General features: G+C 39.1%; 1 protein-coding gene across 2 annotated transcripts in view; it reads right to left on the bottom strand.

Moving 5' to 3' along the window:
* Positions 1 to 25869, bottom strand: part of KLHL7 (kelch like family member 7) — a 57939-nt gene that overhangs the window by 6000 nt on the left and 26070 nt on the right. For both annotated transcript variants that reach the window (XM_059074158.2, XM_059074157.2), the window contains 4 exons: positions 25478 to 25652; positions 18126 to 18268; positions 3411 to 3651; positions 722 to 923 (listed from right to left, as the gene is read on the bottom strand). In XM_059074158.2, coding sequence (XP_058930141.1) covers positions 722 to 923; positions 3411 to 3651; positions 18126 to 18268; positions 25478 to 25652 — 761 coding nt within the window. The remainder of the gene's footprint in view (positions 1 to 721; positions 924 to 3410; positions 3652 to 18125; positions 18269 to 25477; positions 25653 to 25869) is intronic.

The following is a 25869-nucleotide window of genomic DNA, read 5'->3' as shown; positions in this document are numbered from 1 at the left end:
AGCCCAATAAATAAGTAAATAAATATTTTTTAAAAAGCATAATTTTATTTAATAAATATGAACCCAAACATACTTTAGTAAGCACAAACTCAAAAAAGACATTATACCTAGGGGTATGATTCATTAATGCCATGAACCAATACATAATATTTCTAATTAAAGGCAAATTTACTACTGGTCATAAACTGTTTCCCCCTCTCTACACTTCCTGATTTCTCAAACAAAAATATTTTGAGTTTGATGAATCAGTCATATTTTCTTATTCACAGACATTTATGTATTGCACAAGCAGGAATAGAAAGAGAGGGGCTCCCATGGGGTATAAGGTCAAGCTATTTCTTAAGGTGTAGAGGAAGGGTCAAAGCTATAAACAAGCCCCTGACCCTAGCACATTCAAAAATCCTTCTGCTGGGTTCCTTCTGCCTTTTGACATCTTCTTCCACTGAGTTTATAGAATACAATTAATTGCGTAGTAAGAGTTTTTTTTTTTTTTTTTTTTTTTTTCAGTATTTGGGCCTCTCACCGTCGCGGCCTCTCCCGTTGAGGAGCACAGGCTCTGAACGCGCAGGCTCAGCGGCCATGGCTCACGGGCCCAGCCGTTCCACGGCATGCGGGATCCTCCCGGACCAGGGCACGAACCCGTGTCCCCTGCATCGGCAGGCGGACTCTCAACCACTGCGCCACCAGGGAAGCCCAGTAAGAGTTTTAAACTGATACATACGTTTCTGTGGCAGGATCATAGACTTCACAGGAATTCAGTACTCTCCCAGAAACATTGTTCCCTAAACTTCCACCGCAAACATAGATCAGGCCGTTGGCTTCCACCATCCCATGGCTGCAGCGCTGAGTCAGCATGCTGGGCTTTGTGTGCCAGCTTTCAGTTCTTGTATCATAGCACTCAAATAAATACAGAGCCGAGTTTCCTGTAAAAAAAAAAAGGACCCCATCTTGCTTAACTCAGTGTGTATGTGGGCCTGGAGTGAGTTGACTGTAGAGATGAATCATTAATTACTGGAGGAAAGAATTTAGGGTTGTAGAGTCTTTACTCAATCAACAACAAACAACAAAACGTAGAAATAGTTTCAGAAAAAGCTACCCCTGTTTGTATATACCTTGTTAAATATTCAAAAAAGGATCTGTTGGAGAGACTTATTAATTGGGAAACAAAAAAAGAAATTGGTTTGATTTCAAAAGATTTTCAAATTAAATAAGAAACATTATGTATGTTTTCCAGCCCAGTTATGCATGATGGGAATTAATTGAACCTCAAATGTTTATAGAGAGGGGGAAAAACACAGCTGTTTACAGATGGTAAGTCTATACCTTAAAATATGAAGACTACTATCTGAGGGTATCCTCAGGCTTGTCATTTAATGTTCTACAACAGCCACTGCATCATTAACAAAACTGTTCTTCCTGACTGCTCTCAGTAGTTGTGTGGGTAGGCCCTGCAGTCATGCCGGTCCATTCTTGAATATACACTCAAAGTATCATTATGTGTTTCTGGTGTACTTTGATTATACATTTTAACGGCAAAACACACCCATCCTGTTTTGCAACTTCTGCACATTTTAGGAGCTCAATAAAGAGATTTAGAAATGATACCATTAAAGATCAAGTGCTTTTTTTCTTTCCCAAGAAAAACGAAGCTAGAACTTTATCAAATTATTGCTCCCCTCCCATTTTCTGGACTTTTCTAACGCTTAAAAGCAATAACACCCTTATAAGTCTCTATCAAAACCAAAGCCTATGAAGAGCGAAGTTCAAAGAGTAACAAACAGATGAAGTAATAGTCATGACTAACAGTAACTTCTTTTTAACTTTTTAAACATTTCAAATTTGGTAGATTCAGTTGGTTGACACTAAAGGGAAATATACAGTATATAGCAGATTAAGAAAAGTTACTATTGGGGCTTCTCTGGTGGCGCAATGGTTGAGAATCCACCTGCCGATGCAGGGGACACGGGTTCGTGCCCCGGTCCGGGAAGTTCCCACATGCCGCAGAGCGGCTGGGCCCGTGAGCCATGGCCGCTGAGCCTGCGTGTCCGGAGCCTGTGCTCCGCAACGGGAGAGGCCACAACAGTGAGAGGCCCGCATACAGGAAAAAAAAAAAGTTACTGTTTAAGTGAAAAACTGACTTAATAAATGCTGAAGAAATGAAGTTATCCTCTATACTTTCCACAAAAACGTATATCTATAAAACACTTCCTACTATATTTAGGATTTACTGTATTTGAAATATGCTGTATTAGACATTCTGTGAGAACGCTTTTAAAGAGGGGGAAAGGTCACTTCCTTAAGTCACATTTAGAAAATCATAATCTTTCTTGTACTCATTTTGTATCTAGTGGCAGTGGGGGTAGAAACTTAAAACAAATAAATATGCTGACCAAAAGTAAAACGGTCTTTGGGCTAATATAAAAATCATAAAAGAAAATAAAAAGACAACGTTTAAATTCCATACTTTAGATTTACTTGGTCTTCCTAGTTTTCTTTATAAGCTCATTATTTAGTTAAAGAAATTACTTGAAAAGACGAAAGCATATAAAAGCTACTCTGCACCTAGAATATTCATTTAGAACAATTATTCATTTAATAAACGAACACTAGTGGACAGTTACAAATTATCTGTCAATGAGAAAGGTTTTTATACCCATACCCACACCCTGTTCTGATCAATAAGCTTAAGATACCACTACCAATCATTACATTAAAAAGTTAAAGAATAGGGAGTTCTCTGGTGGTCCAGTGGTAAATAATCTGCCTTCCAACGCAGTGGACACAGGTTCAACCCCTGGTTGGGCAACTAGCCCCACGCACTTTAACTAGACAGCCCAAGCACCGCTAACTACAGAGCCCGCGTGCCACGACTAGAGACAGAAAACCTGCACACCGCAACTAGAGAGAAGCCCACGCGCTGCAACGAAGATCCCGCATGCCACAACGAAGACCCGACACAGCCAAAAGAAAAAAAATAGTTAAAGAATAAAGCAAATGAAAGAGATTATTCTTAACTTTTTTCTGATACAAAGAAAGCAAAGATAATACAGATTTTAAAAGCCTGAATGTGGGTCTATGAGTAAGCCAAACTCTGAAATCTTTAAAGCAAATAATATTACGTATATAACTAATCCAGATGGCAACAATGAAGCTAAAATCCAGATGACGTCAATGAAACCATTGTCATGACAAAAAATGGACAGTTAACATAATCTAGGAAGTTGAAGTTCTCATAAATTAATGACTTACAAAGAGTAAGGTAAACCTTCAGGGAAATGTGCTCTAAAATATGACAGATATGTATTTACATTTGTCAAAAAGTATCTGGACAAATAATACCAACTCTGTTTAAATATGAAAGCCAAGACCCTCAGCTTTAAAGCACACACAAATACTGAATAAGTCCTTACCAACTTCGGAACCTCCAGATGTATAAATTTTGCCTTCTGCAGCGCAGGCAGCAAGGCTGTCTCGAGGTGTTGGAGGGCCCAGTTTGGAATACCAGCTATCTTTAACGACATTATAGCAGTCCATTCGTTTTATGGGGAAAAGCTGAGAGCCACCCAAAATGTAAACTACATTGTCCCAAAACACGCATGCTGCGTCTCTTCGTTTTTCAAAGGGGCAGCGGATGTCTGTCCAGCTATAATCCTGTAACAGGAAAGGACAGGAAGATTTCAGTAATGGAAAACTATAATAGAAAAGGATGAAGCAAAGATATAATTGAGAACATACAAAACATAAGAATATGTTAAATTTATCAGAGTACATATAAGAATGTTTGGCTTGAGACTATTATTTAATCTTGTGTGATTTCTTCAGAATGTTGGTTAGTTGTGGCAGAATGCAAGAGGAAGACAGTGACGGCTTTGGGTCTTTTCTGGCTCTAAAATAAACTTTAATACATTTGTATGTATCACCACCACCCAGTCTTCTATTCCTTCTGTTATTGAGGATAACAATACAAGAAAATACTAAAATAAGCAGTTTTGCTCTTTAAAGAAAGATTTTTTTCAAATGTAAATATGCACATCCCTTCTTTGCTGTACGTACAGGGATATAAAGAATCAATGGATAATTTGAAGCTTTAACTGCCATTAACCTACTAATGTCTAAAGCCAGAAGGTATTTTGTAGACTTCTGAGAGATATTAATTTTCTGTAAATATTCAGGTGAGCCAGTATAGTCGGCCAGACTCTTAAAGCTGTGATATTATGAAATACTTGAATAACATGAGTAGTCTGGAAACAACTTTTTTCTTCTCAATGAGAAGAAATGGGCACCTATCAGTACTTCACAATAAAGGCTGTTCACAGCACCACTGATTCTTATGTTTGATGACATCCAATGACACCTGTGCCCTTCTTCTATGTAAATATGTGGGGGAATGCTCCCAAAGTTATAGCTTGTTGGATCCTCCCCCTTTTAAAGCAAGGAAGTTACAGTGTTTCTGCTGCTTTCTGAAAATGGTTGAAAATAATTAGGGTCAGATAGAAATCCAAACAATTCCCAATCTCATCAATCAAAGCACTGTGTATGATTTATTAATGTTGATTTCCCTTTGGAAAAATTTGATATCTATCATGCTAATGTCTTGTTTTTCAGGCATTCACTGAATTAGATCAAAGCATCATAGAACGTAAGAAATAGTCTCTTAGGAAAAAGAGTCGCCCCTGATTGAGAATATCTTGACTCCTAGTGATGATAAACATTCTGCTTTTTAGGTGACCAGAGAAACAGAGCCTTAATCCCTTTCTTAGTCTCAAATTAGGGTCTATGAGTCCCCCTGGGTTACTCAGTGGTATTTTTATTGGTCAGCACACAAAACTGTAGGATAAACATAACATCTTCCTGAAGCTTCAGTTTTACTAAATGGATTTGAAAAACTGAGGAAGAATATTTTAAAAATTTGTTTTCTTGGGGACAGTGTGTACCACAGAATGAAAAAAAGTAAGCGATAAAATATGCTACAGGGAGCAGTACCTCAAAAGTAAACAAAATTACTCTCTTACATATTATGCAAATCTACTCATAGCTCCTACCTGACCAGGTTCATTAGCAGAGAAATACAATTTCATTAATACGGTACATTAACTTAGTGAATCTCAAGTCTTGCCACTCTTACACCCAATTTATTTGATATTAGTAGAAAGTAATATGCAAATTTTCCCATAATTGCTAAAGACATCCTTAAGAACATTATCTTTCTAAACTCTTCCTTAATTTCAGGATGAGAAAGTTGGTCAGATATTCTTTGAAATGGTCTCCAAGACCTGATACTCTTCAAATTAAAAAGAACTGCCCATGTAGAAGCTGGAACTAAAATAAACAATATACTACTTCTTTTAGCTAGATGAGCTTAAACACTTCGACAATAAGATTATGAGGTTCCAAAGAATGAAATAATTTCAAAGAGCTTGGTAACAGAGTAATTCTAACTTCCCACTACTACTCAAGGGTCTGAGTAGGGAATGGATGATCATAAGTCATATAGGACTTGGTTATGCTTCACATTTAAGAATTAAAATGTGTTGCTCTCTCGGAACTCTAAGCCCAAGGGAAAATTGATTAGCTTGTGTGTCTGCAGTGTGTGCGTGTGTGTAACATGGGAATAGGCACATGTTTCTATCTACTTGCAATGTGGGCTCTGATTTCTCTAGAAGTCCTCAAGCTTTTAAATCTTTTCCAACTCTCCCAATACTGTCACTGGTCACCAGACATGTTAAACACTATGCTTGATAAATACTAGCTATATATAATATTCTGCCTAATAGTTCATCTTTTACGCAGGTAAGTGAAATATCTTTCTTTTTACCTGGAATGCAAAATAGACTTCATTTCAGATAAAATGTAATGCTTTACATTTGGGCTCATTAAATATACCTGTCAGGTGTTAAATGCACCTATGTTTGAGCATATCTGCCTTTGGTTGTACACAGGGGAGCTTATGGTCTTTTCTTTCTGTGCGTGTATGGGCCAACCTCCCTTGGAAATCTACCCAATTCCCTCAATCTACCCCCCATCCAAAATAAAGTACTGAGAATGTGATTTAATGTTTGCCCTTTAATAACTTGTTATACTACCTAGGAGATGTGTGCAGTTGAGGAAGCAAGCAGAGAGGGGAAAAAAACAGATGGGAAGTCAGGCTTGTCAGCTCAGCGCGTATCTTTGCCAGGTCTTATTCTAGTCATGGGACCACTCCCAACCTGGGGCCTGTAGGTGGAGGAAGAATTACTTATGGCTCCCAGCACTCAGGCTACAAGGCAAGCTAGAGGGGCATGGAGCTTTCATGTTAGCAACAGATGGAGGAATAGCACTAGAGTCACAGTGTATGTGTGTGGGCAGGAAATTGTTACCCTAAAAGTAGAATTTAATGCAGTTTTTATTGAGTACCTATTCCAGGCAAGGTTCTATGCTTAGCTGCTGAGAAGATATGAAAATGAGAAAACTGGAAAGCTTAGAAAAAACACAGGTAGAAGGATTTCTTAAGTTCTGACACATCACCCACGTATGCATCCACACATACCCATGTATAAAGTCCTGTCTTTCCTGGTCCCAGTCAGCCTTTCTTGCCTCTGCTGTGATATATCACATTCTACACTTTTTTCAAGCTCAAGACTCCTTTTCTTTTTGCAAGCTTCCCTGATTTCCTTTTTCTGAATCCCCACCACACTGAAGCCTGCAGTTGATGACTGAGTATGCCATTGCATCTTGTCTTGTGTGACTTTTCAGCTGTAGGGCACTGCTACAGGAAGTGAAAGTGAAAGTCCTTCCTGAGTTGAAGGGCTGTAATATTTTTCTACAAATGCCTTAGGGTAAAAACATAAGCCTGCTATTTTCCTTGAGAGTAAGGATTGATTTTATATAATCTTTATTCTGAAAACACATGAATCCTCAAATAATAGATACAGTACAGGTGTAAATTTTAATAATAAGACAACCAAAATGCAAAACGAAAGAAACTTTTTATTTTTAAGACTTGAGAACTTTACTTTGCATCATTTTGAGAAAAAAATCAAGCAAAGCTATGGGAGAGAGGAGGTATATGCCAGATGCCACAACATTCCTAGAAGCAGTTTCATGAAAAGGACATCAAAACACTGTGGCTTATAAAAAAAGGACAAAATAATGCCATTTACAGCAACATGGATGGACCTAGAGCTTGTCATACTGAGTGAAGTGAGACAGAGAAAGACAAATATATGATATCACAAATATATGATATCCACATATAATGTAGAATCTAAAAAAATGGTACAAATGAACTTACTTACAAAATAGAAAGAGAGTCACTATTACAAATAAATGATAATATTATATATCCTTATGAGGAATACTCCACAGCCCTTCAAAAGGATGGTATTTTCATTGACATGAAAATACCACCACAATATAAATGCTGAGAGAGTAAAAAAAAAAGTTTTTGTAAAATAGCACGTATGGCATGATCTCACGTATATAAAGTGAGAACACTGGGGACTTCCCTGGCAGGCCAGTGGTTAAGACTCTGTGCTTCCACTGCAGAGGGCATGGGTTCGATCCCTGGTAAGGGAAGCTCTGCATGACATGAGGTGAGGCCAAAACATAAAATAAATAAATAATAAAATTTAAAAGATAAAAAAAATTCTAAATTAAAAAAAAAATGAGAGGACTGGAATGATGTTCACCAACTATTGATGACTGTCTGTTATGCTGGGAGCATTTGGCTTTCTCCTTTTTATCTTGCTATGTTTGAATTTTCTACAATGAGCATAGATTATTTTTTTTAAACAGAAAAAGTAAATACAACAACTAGGCAAGTAGTACAAAAATTATGGTACGAAGAAAACAACTTCTCACATCAGATGCTTATAATAGTACTAAATGTTTTCACAGAAATGTGGACTTGAAACTAATTTAAGTTAAGGCTTTAAAAATTTAAACACTTAAACAGCTATTATACTATGCGGCTGAATTTCAACTACAAGACGGATCAGAAACAGTCTTTGCCTTCCTTCCAAATAGCACACTATTAGGGCACTCTAGTTTTTTAGAAGTGAACACTTGATTGTGCTTAATTTCCTAGGCTGTACCCACTTTGAAATGCACTCATTTTCAATGGGATCACACAGATATTTCTGTAAACATATTAAGCCCCCAAAGTCCAGAAAGGGATTTAATTATCAGCCATTGGAAGAAAATACTCTTGTAACTTAAGTTCTCAATAAAACATAGCATCACAGCTAGAAAAAAGGCTTCCACAATTGGGGGTGGGTGGGCAGGGCGTGACTGTGCTACTATAAGCTGCTAGATAAACTCAGGAACAGTGAACATATAAACAGGCAGTTCAAGGAGTGGGAAGTGAGGCCAGACACCAGCTCAAAGGGAATTACTAATTAAGAATCACTACTGTTTTATAAAGTCACAAAATGCTCTCCCCCCTCCCCTCTCAAACTAAAACCATACCACCAAGACACACAACTCAAATCTACTCAGAAATTTAAGTGAGATGAAACTCAGTTCAAAAGTGAAACCTGATATGAATATTATGCTCAATATCAGCTCTTGTCATTTCAGTAGAAAATACATGAAATAGTAGGGGAGCACCTCTGAGCTAGCACCTTGCCAGATATCTCAATGACAAGATTTGCCTTTAGATGAACTTTGACGTGTAATTTTTTATCTTGGCACAGGAAGGCATATTATACTTTAAATGATCATCTCAAATCTCAAAATGCAGTAACATACCCATTTAATGAAATGTTCTCACCAATGGGACAAACATCAACTCTGTCTCAAGATGTGTGGAGTATAGGAGATAATGCACCCAGTCAGGAGGTTTGGAAGAGTTAGGCAGGGTAAAGAAAAAAACAAAATGGAGATGGTAAGCCATTTTACATTTAAATATGGGAAAATGAGAAAAACTTAAGGATGGCAGGGAGAAAGAGACTCGGTGAATGAAGATCAAAGAGTCAAATGAACATAATTGATATTCACGCAAATCCTAAGATTTAAACCTTCTGTTAATAGACCAGAAAACTGAAATTCAGAAAGGCTGACTTGCCTAAGCTCCTATACCTGGACTTGAAATGCTCTTTCTACAAAACAGCTGCTTTCTTTTAGAAACAAAGGAAGGAAGGAAGGAAGGAAAGAAGGAAGGAAAGGAGGGAGGAAGGAAGACAAGGGACCAAAAAAAAAAAGGTCTCACAAAAGAAAAAAGACCAATGGCTGAGTCCTTCAGTGCTTCCACCTATATCTAAATTCTTTTATTTTAAAGAAAAAAGTTAGACTCCATTCAGTTAAATAATACTTTGTATGCATTTTATGAAAACGTTTAATACTCATGCTTATCAAACCAAAAAGATATATTCATACTTGGGACTCAATATATTCTTTTCTTTCTCTTTCTTCCTATCTAAACTCTACCAATAAGTGTCTCTCAAGAAAACTTCCATGAAGCTTCCATGGACAAATTCAACCCAGGGGAATCTCTTCTTTTTAGATCACCAAGGTTGTCATTACCTATCCCATACCCGGACTTTTAATTGGCTACATTCAGTGGCAGCTTCACCAACCTCAGCCTCTGTGTTCTCTAATTGCTTCAAGCTTGTATACATCTCATACACTTTGAGTTTGACTCCTTCATAATCCCTGCTGCAGCCCAACCCCAAAATTTCGAATTCTAGATGAACTGTCATACTGGTAATATATGACAAAATATTTGTTCAAACTGCAGTTTATAACCAGCTAACTGTACAATATGCTATGGTACAATCTGCTGTTGTTTATAGCAACTGAGGTTATTAGCTTTCTCTTATACTGATCACCAACTTTCAAAGAATATCACAAGAAACCTATCTGAACATGATTTAATACTTCTAGGATCAAAGATCTTACTGTGCCTTTGGGTCATCATAAGAACAATTACCAAAGGTAGCCAACAGTAGTTTTTGAATGACATATTATAGTAAATATTTCATTCCCTGTTGGTTTCCCTCAGCCTCTTACCCCCTAACCCTGCATTTATGTAGCCACTACCCTCCAGCTAATTCCACGATGACAAGAGCCCTTTAAAACACCACCACACAGATTTACCATCCCTAGTCTCCTTATCCCTTCCCACCTATGGCCCTCAATCAAATACCTACAGCTTTGTTTCTGCACTCTCTTTTTTTTTTTTTTTTTTCCTGTACGCGGGCCTCTCACCGCTGTGGCCTCTCCCGTTGCGGAGCACAGGCTCCGGACGCGCAGGCTCAGCCGCCATAGCTCACAGGCCCAGCCGCTCCGCGGCATGTGGGATCTTCCCGGACCGGGGCACGAACCCGTGTCCCCTGCATTGGCAGGTGGACTCTCAACCACTGCGCCACCAGGAAAGCCCTCTCTGTCCTTTAAGGGAACTGATCTGTTAATTTATAATAATTGTGGCTGGCTGTGGCTTACAGAGAGTCTGAAGTCACCCCTCTCTTGGTGAGTCGTATTTTTACTGGGTTTTTTTGCAGGCACAGTGACTAAACACAAAAGGAAACTGATCCCTGAAGGTGGGAACTTCAGGTACTGCACCTTTGTAGGGTACGAGGGTTGTGAGGTTGACTTTACAACAAAACTACAAAAGTGTGTTATGGAGATGCTTGAAAACAAAACAGAGGCTCTCAATATTCCTACTCTACTGAGAATTTACCTCAGAATGTGTTCCAATCTCTTTTCCTTGAATGTGAGGACCACCTGTCTAACCAAACTGCCTGCAAACAATCAGGTATGAGAAATACTTATTGTGCATAAGCGGCAAAGAACACTGATTTTTACCACCGGCGCCTGTTACACTGACCACTAAGGAAGCTTAAGGGATACCCATGTTGACCCACACTTGCATTCCAGCAACGTCAGTCCCTGCGGGACACAGCTATAGGTCCAAACCACCTGGGATTACTGCTGTCCATTTTGGATATTTTGTTCTTACAGGTGCCCCTGATCATTTTAGCAGCACTCACTCTTTGACTCCAGTATACTGCTCCAACAACACTCTTTGCTGGTGACAAACACTACTGATGCACTCTTACAAAAGATTCATTAATTTTTAAATGTAACACCATTTACCTATAAGGTTTACACTTCTTTTACACACAGGTCTTTTAAAATCACATGCAACGTATAACTGCCAGTTTCCACCCTGATGACAGTGTAGGACTGTCTCCTTAGTGAAGGCCTGTTTAAGACGGAAGGTAGCTATCATACTGTGAGAAAAGGCACTGTGATACCTTTAGTAAACAATATTTCCAAGAGGAAAATGTGTTTTGTGTTGAAAGTAACTTCACTTCTTTTGATTTAGGGCCCACCTATATTTAAATCCAGTCCTATAAAACCAACTGACAGAATTTCTTAAGAAATATCATATAAAGTTATACTGGTTCATTCATCCTCACAAACTTGACTACTGACATTGGGTCAGACACTAAGCTCAGTGATGAGTCTACTTCAGAGTTTTAAGTAGGAAAAGGTACTAAGAGGGAATTCCCTGGCGGTCCAGTGGTTAGGACTCTGTGCTCTCATTGCCAAGGGCCTGGGTTCAGTCCTTGGCTGGGGAACTAAAATCCCACAAGCCTCGGCGGTGAGACAAAAAAAGAAGAAGAAGAAGAAGAAGAAAAGGTACTCAGGGTAAACCTTTTGAACCTGATGGTTCCATAAGATATGGCACCATATGTTTTTCTGCCTTTGCAATTTACAGGGTCTAGTCCTCACTCTGCTGGTCTTACTCCTTGTTTGGTTTTGGCAGGGAATATGCAGAATCCCTCCTTTTTCTCTAGAGCATAGTCTCCTTTTTTTTTTTGGTTGCATTGTGTCTTTGTTGCTGGCCACAGGCTTTCTCTATTTGCAGCGAGCAGGGGCTACTCCTCACTGTGGTGGCTTCTCTTGTTGCAGAGCATAGGCTCTAGGTGCTCGGGCTTCAGTAGTTGCAGCACGTGATCCTAGTAGTTGTGGTGTACGGGTTTAGCTGCTCCGTGGCATGTGGGATCTTCCCGGACCAGGGATCGAACCTGTATCAGCAGGCAGATTCTTAACCACTGCACCACCAGGGAAGTCCCATAGTCTATTTCTCCACCATTTGAAAGTGGCGAGCCAAGACCCCTACAAAGCTTTAAGCCCTCAAAGCTGATCATTTCACTGACAAGAATAGTCCAAATAATCTGGTCAATTAAGTCAACTTTTATTTGGCATCAATATCATAAAACATTCCCATACTACAATTTGAGAACACCAATTTTAAGAGAACAGAGCACTGGATTCAGAAAAATAACTCTTTTAGTAATCAATAAGCACTTGAAAACTTTAAAAACAGGTACAGGTGGGGAAGGGGAGACTCAGCAGGCTTCCTGAAAGGACCCTGACAAGAAGAGTATCATTTCAATTCAATATAGCAACCCAAGATTTATCTACTCCTTTATCTACTTATCTACTAGAAAAAATGTTGAGATTTTCTTTCTTATCATTTTTCAGTCAGCAGTTAATACAAATATTTGCCACCTCTCATGAGCAATATCCAAGGAATATCTAAAGATAACAGTTTATAGGGATGTTGGCTTAATTCTAGATAATTCAATTAAGTAGTACTGCTTAAATTGTCTCTTTGAAGGAGATCAATTCAGTGAAAATAATCATTTTGGGTTGGTATAGGACACACATCAATGGGTTCCATTTAATGACAGTTAAAACCTTTTTAGCATCTCTGAAAATATTAAGTTCAAGAATTTTAAAACAATTCCTATACAGTACTTATTATTAAGCAGTCTACTTAAATAATGTTCACCTTGGGAGATTCAAGGTAAATAATAATAACTTATAATGAAATCAGCCTTCCCAATTGTTTTAATATTAGAAATAATAAAGACAACCAACTTATGTTAAAATATTATAAATAACAGTAAGTGGTGAATATTTTCAAGATGAAGTTTTTAGCAGAAAGAAAGGAGAGGTTGGTACTTCTAATAGAAATATTTAATAAATATTATAATGGGATTCTAATGGTGTCAGTGTTAGGGAATAAAGTAATAACTGATGGAATGAGGATGTTTTTATTGGTAGCTATATCTTCAGTTATTTAAATTTTTCCACTGGAAGTCTAAAAACTTGTGACTGAGTATACAAAAGAGCACTAGGAATGTGCCATTTATAAGAGCAAAGTAAAACATCAAATGAGAATTCTGAAGTTACAGTCTCATTTCCAGGCTCGTGCAGAATATCCATCTTTATTTTTTCATCTGTCCAATTAAAAAAAAAATTAAGGAAAGTGTTACAACTACGGACCAAAAACAAAGTGCTAGTAGTCATTCCATATTTGCCTTATTCTAAAAACAGTGCTGTCTCCCAAATGAAATCAGGATTCTCCTTGTCCCCCTGTACATCAAAACACACATCTACCTTAAGAGAAAGTATTTTCTACCAAAACATACTTTTTTTTCCCCTTTTGCGGTACGTGGGCCTCTCACTGCTGTGGCCTCTCCCGTTGTGGAGCACGGGCTCCGGACGCACAGGCCCAGCGGCCATGGCTCACGGGTCTAGCCGCTCCGCGGCATGTGGGATCCTCCCAGAACGGGGCATGAACCCGTGTCCCCTGCATTGGACGGCGGACTCTCAACCACTGCGCCACCAGGGAAGCCCTACTTTATTGCTTTTTAACTGTCAAAATCTACACCAAAGTTAGGCTTCGGGAAACAAGAGGGGTGTAACTATTATCAGCACCTGAAAGCTGTGGTTCATAGATTTAAGCTCCTATGACCTTGGGAAAAAAAAAGTTTATTTATAAATTTCCTGCTGTTGACTCAAAAGGATCCTGAAAAATTAAAAAACAGTGAAATTAAATAGCCACTGAAATGTCAGTAAGTCTTAAAACTTACCTGGTGTGAAACAGAGGTGTAGGTGTATCAACCTGTTAAGCACACTAACACTGTGCTTATTGAACTATATATTGCACAGGCCATGAAACCTCATGGCACCTGCCAGTCACTCAGTCTTCTACTAAGAAAGGAAGCTAGATGCCTTTAGTAAAAAATCAGCCTATATATTGGAGATGGAGGAATGGACCAGAGATAGATATATGACCTGAGAGCAGCCCACAGGGACAGTCCAAATATGATGGTATTTAACCAAGCTAACCTGATACTCTTTCCTTGGAGGTCTTTTTGATACCTGGCAGCATATACACTCTATGAGTTATATGACTCACACTGGTGACTCTAACTATTGTAGCAGGGCCAGATGTGGTCTCCTTACTGGACCAGATTGACTAAAACTTGGTCTGTAGTTAACACTCTGGCTAATGTGTATTTGTTACTATTTACCCAGATCATTACAAGGAATTTCAACTGGCAGGGAAAATAAAATAATTTCATAGTCTGACCTCAAGATCTCTAGACTCTTAACTCTCTGCTATAATCTCAGCTGCAGGAGCCCTGGTGTATCTCACTTTGCCAATGGTCTCCTATATTGATGCCTATAATACTGATCAGTTCTGGAAACAGAACTGAACAGAAAATGGAAAGGATCCTGTATGTCTTGGTGACACAAGTGCTTCACAGGACAGAAGTTATCCTAGAGCACAGAGTCGGTCACTTCAGAGTCCCTAGATGTCCACAGGTCTGCAGGAGGGGTTGGCAAACTATGGCCTGCAGGCTAAATCCAACCCAATGACTGTTTCTGTAAATAAAATTTGATTGGAGGGATTTCCCTGTGGCGCAGTGGTTAAGAATCCACCTGCCAATGCAGGGGACACGGATTCAAGCCCTGGTCTAGGACGATCCCACATACCGCTAAGCAACTAAGCCTGTGCGCCACAACTGAGCCTGCGCTCTAGAACCTGCGAACCACAACTACTGAGCCCATGTGCCACAGGTACTGAAGCCTGTGCGCCTAGATCCCGTGCTCTGCAACAAGAGAAGCCACCGCAAGGAGAAGGCCGTGCATTGCAACGAAGGGTAGACCCTGCTCACCGCAACCAGAGAAAGCTCGAGCACAGCATCGAAGACCCAACATAGCCAAAAATAAATAAATAAATAAACTAATTAAAAAAAACCTCACGACACTGTTTTAAAAAAAAATCTGGGGCTTCCCTGGTGGCGTAGTGGTTGAGAGTCCGCCTGCCGATGTGGGGGACACGGGTTCATGCCCCGGTCCGGGAAGATCCCACATGCCACGGAGCGGCTGGGCCCATGAGCCATGGCCGCTGAGCCTGTGTGTCCGGAGCCTGTGCTCCGCAACGGGAGAGGCCACAGCAGTGAGAGGCCCGCGTATCGCAAAAAAAAAAAAAAAAAAAAAAAAAAAAAATCTGATTGGAATACAGCCATGCCCACTTGTTTATGTATTATTATCTATGGCTGCTTTCCTGCTACAGCATCAGAGTTGAGCAGTTATGGCAGAGAATGTGTAGCCTAAAAAGCTAAAAATATTCTTTGGTCTTTTATAGAAAAAGTTTGCCTAGTCCTGGTCTACAGCATGTTGGCACAGCCCCTTGGAAAGGAAGGACAGCTTGCTGCCCCAACCATCTTCTAACATTTTACAGATGACACATATTCTGTGTTTGGGTGTCCTACATTTATAGTTTTACTGGGTAAGCTTTCTAAGTGGGACAGGCTATAATCATACAGCTCAGATGCTCAGGCTACCCTGTGACCCTAGGGCATTGGGAGGCTGACTGGGATGCTGCATATAACTTCAGGCATGTCTCAATATGACCAGAGAGCACACCTGTGGGATTCTGGAGCAAGGCCAACCTACTTTAAACAGGTACCATTTTTTCAGTAAACAGCTCCTGGCTGGCTGCTAGGGTCTGACAGACAGCAACTGTCTGACACCAAGGGACACCAGGTGACCACATCATTAACCCATTTTGAACAGTTTTACCTGATCTACCAAATCACAAAGAGCATGCTTTCAACCCATGATCTAGTATTTAAACATAAAACTGGGCATATGGAGGTCCCAAAGGCAGAGAATACTCAAATGGGATAATCACAACCCTTACTCAGTAGGCCTTCTCCCTCACCCAGGGTTATGCCTTCATGGAGGTGGTCCCTACAGATCAGCTGACAAAACTGAGAGACCTGAGCTTGGTTCATTTGTGACAGCACTAGCCAAAAGTGGACTGCTTAAGCATTATACTCCCTTCAGGAATGCTACTGAAGCATAATACAGAAGAGACATATCCTGATATGGCACATTTTCAAGCAGTTCCTTTTATTGTCCATTATACCTCTCAGTAGAGAAAGCCTCAGGTCAGTTTTTATCCATTCTCGTATGGTGACTAATGGTTTTCCCAAATGGATACAGACTTAAAATAAGCAAGCAGGAAAGACTGCTGACAAGGAGATCTGAGGAAGGATAATGTAGAACGCACTCCAGAAAGGAAACAAATTTGGGTCCCACATGAATTCTTACCAGAGTGCCCACAACTGCAGCAAAGTCTCTTAACAATCATGTGGACAGGACTGCATCTATATCTTTCCTCCCCAATCCGATGCTTGCTCAATGGGCTTATGAGTGACTCCAGTGGCAGTGGTAGATACGCATGCAGTAACTGCGTAAGTCAATGGCTACAGAAACTAATGGACTTTCCCTACCTGAGGCCAATGTGGCTATCCACTACTGGCTAGCACCCACTTTGTTGGCAATATTGACTGATTCTAAGAACTTGATTTGTTATCACACCTTGAGGGAACCAGTTAGTTACCTAATACCAAGCTAACTACACTGGAACCCTTCCATTGCTGAAGGGACAAAGCTCTGTCCTCATTGGAACTGGTACTTATTCTGGATTTGGATTGGCCTTTGCTGTCTTTTACACTCTTGACAACACCATCATATGTGTTTTTATGAATGCCTTGTATATCACCACTACAGTATTACACAGAAAGCCTCCAAGGACCCACTTCTCAGAGAAAGAAGTATCAGAAGTATCCTGACATAAAAAGGATGCTCTGGACTGACCAGGTTATCTTATCATCAACAAAAAATGGTCCTATGAGATGTTGAAAGAGACCATTAAGTGCTGACATTCAATATCAGTTATGGGTATCACCTTGCAAGGTAAGGGTGCTATCTTTTAGGATTATGGTATCTGCTCTGCTCGGGCAATACATGTAGTAACAGCAAAATATGGTATTATCTCCCCCACAGCCAAAAAACACAGTCCTAAGAAATAAGGGGTAGAAATAGGAGCGCATTTTCTCATGATCTATTTTTAAAAATTGTGTTCGTAGACCTATGACTCAGGCTCTGCTGCCCAACTGGCATAACACATAATGGAAAACACATTAAAACTGGTAATAAGTTCTAGATGGTTGGGGCTTCCCTGGTGACGCAGTGGTTAATAATCCGCCTACTAATGCAAGGGACACGGGTTTGAGTCCTGGTCTGGGAAGATCCCACATGATGTGGAGCAACTAAGTCCATGCGCCACAACTACTGAGCCTGAGCTCTAGAGCCCACAAGCTATAACTACTGAACCCACGTGCCATGACTACTGAGCCTGCGTGCCTACAGCCCGTGCTCTGCAACAAGAGAAGCCACTGCCATGAGAAGCCCGCGCACTGCAACGAAGAGTAGCCCCCGCTCGCTCCAACTAGAGAAAGCCCGTGTGCAGCAACGAAGACCCAACGCAGCCAAAAATAAATAAAATAAATTTACATTTTTTTAGATGACTCGATTAAAGGTAATTTTATCTTTTTTTCTTCATGGTCTAGATTTTCCACATTTTCTAGAATGACTGTGTATTATTTTGTAGTCAAACATCATTACTAAGGGGAAAAAAACAACCCACATAGCTCTAGAAGCAGATTTTCGATGAAAATCACACATAAGGAAAGCAAGGAGCTGTAATGAATGCAAGGAGCTCCTAACAAAAGACAGAACTGTTTCCCGTTTTCTTTGATAATGGTTACTATGTAGCACTCCAGAGCAATCATGGAAACATTTGAAATCTGACTAAGCCTCAGTTTCCTTATTTGTAAAATGAAGGTGATAACTATGTATCTTGTAAGGTCTATGAAAGAACACCATAAACTATAACATCTCCTATATGAGTTATTACCACTGGTGGTAGGTGCGTGTCTATGTGCTCAGTGCTTTTAAAAACAAAGACAAGAATAAAAATGAGTTACCTTTGGGTTAAAATATCTACAAGACTGTGGTTGAGAGCCTCCAAATAGTGCTATGCGGTAGTCATGTTTCTTTCTTCTGGGCCTTGTGCCTTCTACCAGTTCTTCTCGATCCTCTGGAGACAGGAGATGATACCTCATTCCACCTGTAGAAAAATACATGGCAACTCTTCAAGAACTTCAGGCACTTTAATACTTTGAAAAGGAAATACCCAAACAAAATAGTGTTTTTATTTCTGGAATTTTTTTTTTTAATCATTCCTCTATAGCATTTAAGGAAAGAGTGAGGGAGAAGAGGCAGGAGAAATGTATAATAATCTGAGTCCTAATCAATTTATTATTCTCAGCAATCACCATTAATGCTAAGATTGTCCCACCCACTTACTAAATACCAGGGAATTATCTGGCTTTTCAAGCAACAGCTGCCGTAATACTAATTATTGAAATTCAGATCTCCCAACCCAGCTGTTCTCAATCTTCACTGTACATTAGAATCACCTAGAAAATCTCAGAAACTGTACCTGGGCCCTACCACAGGCCAGTTAAATCCAAATCTCTGGTGGTAGGGCTGAGGCACTGGTATCGCCACTTAAATGTGGTTAAAAGATCAGCAGCTTCAGCACCTGGGAGCTTGTTAGAAATACTGAAACCCAGACCTACTGAATCAGAATCCGCACATTTAACAAAATCCTAAGGTAAATCAGATGCACATAAAACTGTGAGAAGTACTTACTGCTTAGACAATTCTAAAATGCAGCGAGGGTTCAGAACTATTGTGATCTAACATGACCCTTTTCCTTTAAGCAATTTCTTAATTTTGTCAAGTCAGGGGACACTCAACAGTTAAAGACTTTTAAGATGTCATTTCAAATCAGTGTGGGAAAGGTAGATTGTTCAATAAATGATGTTAGACAATGATATGGAGAAAATATTTGTACCGCTACCTCATATTTTACTCTAAAGCAAATTCCAAATCAATAGAATATCTTAAAATGTAAAAAATGAACTATAGGAAAAATCGGTTAGTTAAAAAAAAAAATAGGCCCAGAATGAGGAAGCCTAAGAAAAGACAAATAACACAGAAACTATGAAAAAAATATTCAGAACTACATACAATTTTAAGTTAAACTACTTCATGGAAAAAAGAAAAAACAAAATCAAAAGACAATGACAAACTAGGAAAGAATTATAAATCATATAAAAGACCTAAAGATATTCTTAATAATATTAAGACGATCAACTAACAGAAAATTAAATAATCTGAACAAAGTTCACAGAAAAAGAACCAATTACAAATAACTCTCAAACATATGAAGAGGTGCTCAACTGCTCTAGTTAGAGAAATACAAATTAAAATCATACTTTCTCACTCATCAGATTGTACAAGATCAAACTATCTGGAACACGGTATGATAAAGGAAGCAGCACGCTCCTACACTGTTGGTGGGGATGTGGATGAGTACAAATTATCTGGAAGGCAATACAGGATGATCTGTGAAAATTACAAATGCACACACCCTTTAGCCAGTAATTCCCCCTTTAGGATTTTAGCAACCTAAAGGTCACTGTCAGGCAAGTGGTTAAAAATTATGGTATATCCGCATAATGGAATACTGTATGTGGCTGTTGAGAAACACGAGGAAGGGTAACATGTACACATGGGATGATTTCCAATAAATAATGTGAAATGAAAAAAAGCAAGATGGGAAATTTCCTGGTGGTCCAGTGGTTAGGACTCAGGGCTTCCACTGCCAAGGGCCCAGGTTCAATCCCTGATTGGGGAACTAAGATCCTACAAGCCATGTGGCGCAGCCAAAAGAAAAAAAGAAATAAAAAAAGCAAGACATAAAAGAGTACACAGAGTGTGATACCATTTGTTTTAAAAATTTATATCTTTATTCATATATTTTTTTATACATAATTGATACACGTATATGTCAGTAAATTACTGTATATGCACAAACTCAAGACTACCTTTGGAAGGATATACAAGATAATAATGGTTACCTCCAGGGAGACTTACTTTTCACCATATACCCTTTTATACTTTTTTGAATTGTAGATGATGTGCAGTATTACTGATCCAAAAATAAAATAATGTAAGCAATTCTCAATACATGCAGAAAACACTTCTGTTCATGAGGCTGTGTTGGGCCTTTATAAGAGAGATAGAGAAGACACGTTTGGAAAACAGGTTGTGAATGAATGAAAATCAGTATCAATATTTCTAGCATCTCCTTCCATTTCAGACTATGAGTAGAAGCGCTGTGCGTTAGAACAGCTGGAACACTCAGCAGCCTGCTCTAGGTCAGGGTCAGCAAACTTTCTCTGTAAAGGTCCAGATAGCAAATATTTTAGGCACTGTAGGCCACATATGGTTTCTATCATATATTCTTCGTTTGCTTTTTACAATCCTTTACAATTATAAAAACCACTTTTCCTCATTCCCTCCTCTCCCACTCTAGGTCTAAGACTAGTTCTTAAGGTATAACTCCCTGACAAAGCAGCATCACTTGGAAATGTGTTAGAAATCCAAATTATTGAACACTACACCTGAACAGATCTTGTGGGGTTTGAGAGCTGCTGCTCTAGTGAGGGCTCCACACAGGGAAGAGGTGTACTGTGGAATCTATGAACACAGTAGTCCCAACAAGAGAAGATAGGCAGCAGGGAAGGAGAGAAACAGGAGGGAACTGTTCCAGGCAACAGGCCACTGGGTAAAAGTGGCTGACTGTGGCTAACCATGTCAACCCTGGAGGAAGCACAAACTGTGGCTCCTTCACTGATGGGCTGTTTCTCTCCCAGGACAGGGCTGGGGACAAACTCTCTGGCACCTTTCCCTGAGAAACGCCTTGCTCCTTAGGCTTACTCCTTTGGGAGTTATTCCTCTGAGTCAGGTACTGTCATTTGCAAATTTTGAATAAGAACTTAGTCTGACCCTTTATGTTTTTAAAAAATATATATAAATTTAATTATTTTTGGCTGCGTTGGGTCTTTGTTGCTGTGTGCAGGCTTTCTCTAGTAGTGGCGAGTGGGGGCTACTCTTCGTTGTGGTGCGTGGGCTTCTCATTGCTGTGGAGCACAGGCTCTAGGTGCGCAGGCTTCAGTAGTTGTGGCACGTGGGCTCAGTAGTTGTGGCACGCAGGCTCTAGAGCGCAAGCTCAGTAGTTGTGGTGCACGGGCTTAGTTGCTCTGCAGCATGTGGGATCTTCCCAGACCAGGGCTCAAACCCATGCCCCCTGCATTGGCAGGCGAATTCTTAACCACTGCACCACCAGGGAAGCCCTTTTGTTATGGTTTTGACTGTGTTCTTCATTTTGTTCTTATGACTTGTTTTCTTTTAGTTGTAAATTCTTTCAGTTTAGTTTTATTCTATATTCCTATCATCTTTTGTTTTTCTTCGTCTCTCAAAAGGCAGCCCCTAAATCAGATGGTAGGAAGGTAACTGATGATCTGAAGAAGGGAGGCCTTCTTTCCTCCACTGAGCTCTACCCAGGCTCCAAAGCCTGGAGGAGTCTCAGCTGCTCGTGCCTAGTCAAGGAATTTTAGAACTCACAGTTCTTTATTAGAACAAGACAAAACAAAAAAGGAAAAGAAAAAAATGTAACAAAAAACAAAGATTCCTGCTCAAGAGCCTAATTCCCACACTTGTTTGGATTTCTTGAATAATCCTGGTATCCTGTTTCTAAATCAATTCAGAATCCACATAAGAACTAAATACGTCACTGAGACTGGCTAATTTATCTTCAACAGCTTACACCATGTATGAAGAAACAGGTGCAGCTCTCTACCCAATGAAACCAGAAATATAACAGTTTGCAAATAGAGGCATAACAAAAAATCTGATATTAACTTGTGAAATCCAAAAGATGAAAGTCCTAATCTAAAGGCATCTTCTTGGTCCTGATTTTCTTTCACATCCCTGTACTTCAAGAAACTAGTGGCAACCTATGCTGTACTTCTTAAAACTCCCTACATCTCGGTTATCAAGATACCAGCCTGGGAAGGGTAAGCTGGGACGAAGTGAGAATGGCATGGACTTATATACACTACCAATTGTAAAATAGATAGCTAGTGCGAATCAGCTGCATAGCACAGGGAGATCAGCTCAGTGCTTTGTGACCACCTAGAAGGGTGGGATAGGGAGGGTGGGAGGGAGATGCAAGAGGGAGGGGATATGGAGATATATGTATATGTATAGCTGATTCACTTTGTTATAAAGCAGAAACTAACACACCATTGTAAAGCAATTATACTCCGATAAAGATGTTAAAAAAAAAAAAGAGATACCAGCCTGTGGTTCAAGTAGCTTGGTGAACTCTCCTTTCCTGGTTCTTTGTCTACCACCCCTTAAATGTAGATATTCACAAGGATATATCCTTGATTCATACCTTCTTCTTTTTTCCCTTGACACCATAACTGTAACCAAAACATATTATACCATGCACTGTCTTATGCTTTTGCCACTCATGAAAAATTTTTCTATTATTAGATATTCATCTAAAATATTTTTAGTAAATATAGACCATTCCATTGTATGGATATATTGTAATACTTTTCCAAACTAGGGGACAGTATTGGGTCAACTTACCTAAAACCACAACAATATTAAGTAGTAGCTATGTGATAAGTTTGACAGAAATTTTACTTTACTTCCAAATTAACGGTCAAGTGATACTATTTAATAATCAGGGCACTCAAATTTATTGCCACTCCTGAGAAGGGTATCTTAGGCAGGAATGAAAGTTCTCATTTCTCTTTTATTTCCTTCCTTAATTTTGTGTCTGAAACCAGCTATACCTTAAATGAAATGTGCAAATGAATGTCAAAAACAACTTAAGGTTTCAAAGTAGGTTTCTAAATACCTTCTAGGAGAGGCTTTCTTGCTCATTACATATTAATTGAAACCTATACTGCTATCCCATGTGTGGATACTATCCATGTGGTTTTTGGTTTAAGATGAATGGGAACTCAAGAGCCTGGTAGAGTTAGCAGGAGCATACTTATCTCAGCATATCACAGTCATACACTCCACATTTCAGGCCTGTTTAAAGAACAAGCTGAACTTCCACTTACAGCAGTATGACTGTTGAGACTTTCAGAAATAACTTTCTGCTACAAAATTACTATAATGCTGGAAAGAATAAAACATTATTTTAAGTGCATAGCTAAGATCAGAGGGCCAAAAATGGAGAGTGAACTAAACACCAGAATAGTGAGCGTTAAGAGACCGTGGAGCTACTCTGAGAGCTTTCAGTAATACTGGAAACCTAGAAATTGATATTATTGGCTGTATGAGGGAAATAAGATTAGGTCTTGGATTTGCACAAGTGTTGGAACTGAGAGCTCTATTTAAAACTGGATCACTTGTATTGGTTATACTTTTAATGAAGATAAGCTAAGAAAACTGTCTAATGGCAAAAAGGAAAAACAGTAATCTGCCTATTTCAATTTCACCTCCAGGCAGAGGTAAAGTCTCCCTCCCTCTTTTGAGAATTTATAATGACAGCTCATACAGGTTTGAGGTTTGAATTTACCTGTCTACAAGTCTAGAAACCCATAAGCCGAGAAAAATTCAAAGTAGTCCTGGATTGTTGTGGCCCAGGGCACTTGGCAAAAGCAAACACTATTCTCCCCTTAAGGAAAACAGGGAAAACCTGGAGGAATACAAACCACACCTCCCAATATTTCTGGAGATTAAGATCGATCAAATATAAGCTCATGGGACTTCCCTGGTGGTGTAGTGGCTAAGACTTTGCACTCCCAATGCAGGGGGCCCGGGTTTGATCCCTGGTCAGGGAACTAGATCCCACATGCTGCAACTAAAGATCCTGCACGCCGCAAGGAAGACCCGAAGCAGCCAAATAAATAACTAAAAAAAAAAAAAAAAAATATATATATATATATATATATATATATATATATATATAAAAGCTCACAATCCAAAATTATAAAACACAAAGAATTAAGCCACCAAGAATAAGTCAATGAAAAAACAGCAGGATTTGGTCTTCAAAGACTTCAGATATTGGTATTATCAAACATAGAATATAAAATAACTGTATTTAATGGGACTTCCCTGGTGGTCCAGTGGTCAAGACTCTGAAATTCCACTGCAGGGGGCACAGGTTCTATCCCTTGTCAGGGAACTACAATCCTGCATGCCACACGGTGCAGCAAAAAAAAAAAAGTGCTGAAGGAAAAATTAAGCCTATCTCCAAGAAGATAGAACAAAGAGGCAAAGATAGATAACAAGAGAGACTTAAGATTAGAGACTCAATGCCTAAAGAATCACAATATCAATAATAAAGAACTGAGAAATCTGTGGCTGAAAAGATAGAGAATGCCCAATATAACTTAAAAAAAGGAAAAAAAAAAAAAGATGCACACCAAGGTACATTACTGTGAACTTTCAAAATACCAGGGATTAAAAAAAAAAGATTTTAAATGCTTATAAGGAAGAATAAATAAATAAACTGGCATCAGATTTCTCAAAAGCAACAATGAAAGCTAGGAAATAATGGAGAATGCCTATGATTTTCAACATAATTCTATACCAGTTTAACTATCCTTCAACATTTTATGATAAAATAAAGACATGAGATTTGTCAAATCTCCAAATATTTATTGATCATGTATTCTTTCTCCGGAACCTTTTAAGGATATGTTCAATCAAACAGAATTAAGAAAGGTGAAGACCTGGGGTTGAGGAAGATAGTGAATCTAACTTAGGAAAGGAGTGAAAGAACACCCCAGTATGGCAGAGAAGGGAAGTCCCAGGACAAGAACTGTGCCTTAAGCCTAAAGGGCAAACACTCCATATTGGAATAGGCAGAAGGAAGGCTCTATAAATGTGTTTCCAAAAAATAAAAGCAACAGATTGTTTAATTGTACAGACAATTTTATTAAGAGGCATTTTACAGAGGGTTTGGAACTTAGCCTGAAAGTCAAGAAAAATTAAGTAAATGAAAAAAAAAATGTGGCAAAAAATGTGCTCCACGCGCAACAAACAAAACTTTTTCTTTAAGAAAGAAAATGTGATCACAGTAAACTACTTGGCTAAATTATTTTAAAAAGGAAATGCAAAAAACAAAGTGAATGAAAGTTACTGTACACAAAAGGAGACAAAGCATAAGTAATTTTTAAACTTCTATCACACATGTTCCTTTAAAATAAGGGCTGACGCTAAGTTCCCTCCAGATAGACAGTTGAGAACCCCAATAGATTAATTATCCAGAAGGGCAAAGTCTTGAGTGTTTCTCCCTGGCTACCGAGTCTGATCCATTCTGAAGGGTTTTAAGCCCATGAGAAACTGGCTACACGATAAGTTATAAATGGATATTAAGGCAACTTACTTATCACCATCTTAAGGCATTCAGGATTGTCTTGAATAAGTGGTTCAGCTTGTACTGTTTTACTTAAGAAATTCTTTGATATAAGAGGAAACCTGACTTTAGCAAGGATGTCAACCATAAATGGCTGGCGGTTAGGTTCATCATATTTCAACCACCTGACTGCAGCATCATAAACCTAAGGGGAGAAAAACAGCATAGTAAAGTTCTTAGAAGGCAGCAGCACTTCCAATTACCTATGTTTACTCTCACATTGAAGGGGGAGAGTCTCATGCAGACACAACTTCTTATTCCTAATATTTTATTCAGATATTTGCTTTCATCCCCAAACACCATCCATACTTTAGAACAGTTTACACAATGCTCTAGTAATTCTTCTAGGTAATATGTTTTTT

The sequence above is a fragment of the Kogia breviceps genome, chromosome 9, assembly GCF_026419965.1.
Source record: "Kogia breviceps isolate mKogBre1 chromosome 9, mKogBre1 haplotype 1, whole genome shotgun sequence".
Lineage (NCBI taxonomy): Eukaryota > Metazoa > Chordata > Mammalia > Artiodactyla > Physeteridae > Kogia > Kogia breviceps.
This window is presented reverse-complemented; position numbering and strand designations above follow the sequence as displayed.